Source organism: Thamnophis sirtalis, unplaced genomic scaffold, assembly GCF_051295495.1.
Source record: "Thamnophis sirtalis isolate CommonGarterSnake01/CBP01778 unplaced genomic scaffold, rThaSir2_p1.2 scaffold_10, whole genome shotgun sequence".
Taxonomy (NCBI): domain Eukaryota; kingdom Metazoa; phylum Chordata; class Lepidosauria; order Squamata; family Natricidae; genus Thamnophis; species Thamnophis sirtalis.
The window spans coordinates 71,362,403-71,365,854 of record NW_028261390.1 but is presented as its reverse complement, the minus strand read 5'-3'; the positions used below and the strand labels follow the sequence as shown (position 1 = coordinate 71,365,854).

General features: G+C 39.9%; 1 protein-coding gene across 1 annotated transcript in view; it reads right to left on the bottom strand.

Moving 5' to 3' along the window:
• SEL1L3 (SEL1L family member 3) overlaps positions 1–3,452 on the bottom strand; it is a 32,104-nt gene that overhangs the window by 18,554 nt on the left and 10,098 nt on the right. Inside the window, 2 exon segments of the mRNA XM_087723707.1 lie at positions 1,733–1,865; positions 3,009–3,064. Coding sequence (XP_087579833.1) covers positions 1,733–1,865; positions 3,009–3,064 — 189 coding nt within the window.

Sequence of the window (3,452 nt, the reverse complement as noted above, 5' to 3'; positions counted from 1 at the left end):
GAAGCGAAAAGTGCAGGGCAAAGAGAAAGAAGGAAGGAAGGAAAAAAGGAAGGAAGGAAAGAAAGAAAGAGAGAGAGAGAGAGAAAGAACAACAGAAAGAGAGAGAGAAAGAGAAAGAATGAACAAAGGGAAGGAAGGGCGAAAGAGAAAGAGAGAAAGAACAAAGGAAAGAAAGAGAGGAAAGAAGGAAGGAAGGAAGGAAGGAAGGGAAAGAAAGAGAGAAAGAACAAATAGGGGACGGAGAAGGGAAGGGAAAAGTGCAGGGCAAAGAGAAAGAAGGAAAGAAAGAAAGAAAAAAGAAAGAAAGAACAAAAGAAAGAGAGAGAGAGAGAAAGAAAGAATGAACAAAAGGAAGGAAGGGAGAAAGAGAACGAAAGAGAGAAAGAACAAAAAAGAGAGAGAGAAAGAAAGAAAGAAGGAAGGAAGGAAGGAAGGAAGGAAGGAAGGAAGGAAGGAAGGAAGGAAGGAAGGAAAGCCGTTGACTTCCAACTCCCTTTGGTGCAGTAGAATAAGATAATAACATCAAACCTCAACTTTTTTTACTTTTACACAATAGTATAAATTAACCATTTCTATAAAAACAAACCTATCTCATTGGTAAAACCCCAAATCAAAGTTTCATTTCCACCCACACCCCAAGCACAAAGTCCAGAAGTGGTTTCCAAGCAGAAGCAAAAGTAATTGTGGGGTGTTTTTTTCTTTAATCAAGGCAGGCATTTTAACTAAATCCAACTTTTGCGGCCATTCGTCCATTGTAGAAATTTAAGCGTATTTTCATTTTTGTGTGTAACGTAATCTTGCTGCCATCAACATATGTAACATGAAAGTTCCAAAATCCCCCCCCCCCTTTTCCCCCCACTTAAACTCTGGAGAAAGGTTTCTGGTTTTATCTTTATATTCACTTTGAGAACCTTCTGATGATATTATCTAGTTAAGTGTAATGAAACATCTGCCAGAAAACAAGCAAGCTCAGATAGGACCCCACAGTTCTCCTCCTCCTCCTCCTCCTCCTCCTCCTCCTCCTCTTCCTCCTCCTCCTCCTCCTTTCTGCAAATCCCACCTCCTTCTAGCACTGATGATGTTACCTAGTTGGGTCATTAAACATCTGCAAGAAAACAAGCAAGCTCAGATCCTACAGGATCCTACAGTTCTCCTCCTCCTCCTTTCTGCAAATCCCACCTCCTTCTAGCTCTGATGATGTTACCTAGTTGGGTCATTAAACATCTACAAAAAAAACAAGCAAGCTCAGATCTACAGGATCCTACAGTTCTCCTCCTCCTTTCCCTCTTCCTCCTCTTCCTCCTTTTCCTCCTCCCCCTCCTTCTCCCTTCTGCAAATCCCACCTCCTTCTAGCACTGATTATATTACCTAATTGGGTCAAGAAACATCTGCAAGAAAACAAGCAAGCTCAGAGAGCACCAAGGACCTCACAGTTCTTCCTCCTCCTCTTTCCTGCACTCCCCAAACCCCACTCTCTTCTAGCACTGATGATGTTACCCAGTTGGGTCACGAAACATCTGCAAGAAAACTACCAAGCTCAGAGAGCCCTCATTTCAACTCTGTGCTACAAATATTCTCCTTTATTAGAGCCTTCTGTATTCAGGTGGGAGTATCTCTCTAAGAAATCATAACATCCACTAAGTTATCAGAAGCTCCAACTATAGATAAAGCTTCTCAAAGCTTGTCAGCCTCTCCCTCTGCCTCTCCATATTTCCATCCTTCGTGTACTCACCCTTTTAATCTCTAAGTTGTTCAGACGGTAGTATTTCACCGATCCAAAATACCCTTTGACTCCTGGCACGTATCTACTGCCCCCCAAAACCAAGTAGCCCCCCGTGTCATCGTAGTAGAAATCTTGCTGAAAACTAGAAAGGAAGACAAATCGTTCTTTTAGATTTTCATTCTGGAAAAGAGCCAAAGACAGAATGGTAAAACAGAGAAATCACACCCTGCGTGTTGTGGTTCTGGAAGCAGCAGGATTGCACAATTAAATATTGCTTATCAGTAAAAGAAAGCATTATACATTAACAAGATCAGTAGCCTATAAAGAAAACGTGTATAAAATGTTTATGGTTGGCATTGATTTACCACCAATGAGATTGGCCAAAATGTATCCAAATATGAATCCAACTTGTTGGAAGTGCAAAAAATAAATAAATGCAAGGGACTTTCTATCACATGTGGTGGACCTGCCCAGAAAGTCAAGAGTGTTGGATTAAAATTTAGTAATGGATACAACAAATTATGGAAAAACAAATAGAATATTAAACCGGAATTTTTTCTGCTGGGAATAACCAAGGGGAAATATAGAAAGAACATTAAAATATACATATTAATACACTTGTTGACTACAGTCAGAATATAACGTTTGCCCAATGCTGGAAACAAAGTAATATTCCCCCCGGATGAATTAGTGATTGAGAAAATTCTAGCTTTCTGCAGAAATGGATAAATTAACATTAAGATTAAAGGACAAAGAAGAGTCTAAATACTATGAAATTTTTGTTTTTCTTGTCAAAAACAAAGAGTACGCATAGCCTTTAGAAGGCTTATAGAGTGCTCCTGGGGGCTGCGGGGAGGGGGGCAAAATTGAGCAAAAAACAGCCCAGCCCCCAGGAGCACTTTGCAAGGCTCCCAAAGGCTATGAACGGCCATTTTTGTGAAGGGGGGGGGGTTCAGGAGGCAAAAAAATGCTATATTCAGTGTATAAGATGCACCCAGATTTTCAGCCTCTTTTGGGGGGGGGGAAGGTCCGTCTTATACTCTGAAAAACATGGTAGATTTATGGAGATAGATAGATAGATAGATAGATAGATAGATAGATAGATAGATAGATAGATAGATAGATAGATAGATATAGACACACACACACACACACAGAGAGAGAGACAGAGAGAGATAGACACACACACATATACACACACACAGAGCGATATATAGATATAGATATAATGTAGATATAGATATAAGAACATGGCACATATGAATAGAGGAGAGATTGGCCTTACTTAAAAAGTTGACGTTGAAAGATAGTCATATTCTTCTGAACAATGGTTATATCAATCTGAAAGAAAAAGTAAAATATTAGGTCTGAAAATGCGTATATTACAATAAGCGAAATGAATACAAGCCCATTTTTGGCCTGGAAGTTTTGGTTACAGTGTTCAGTGGAAGAATTAAAAATTAAGCCTTCCAAATCCTATCTGTAGGGATAAGGTGTCCTTCTTAAATTTTTAGAGATCGCCCCAAATTTACACCCTCTCTATAAACATTGTAGAATCTCTGCCAGTGCAGTGCCCCAGAGAGCACAGATTCGTGGTCTGGTTTGTTGCTGGGATAAATAAATATCTATTAAACCCTTCAAGGCTTAGGAAGACTCTGTCTAAACTCGTAGTATCCATCTAAGCCAGGATGCTACCGAAGACAGCTGTCACAATGGCACAACTGAACCC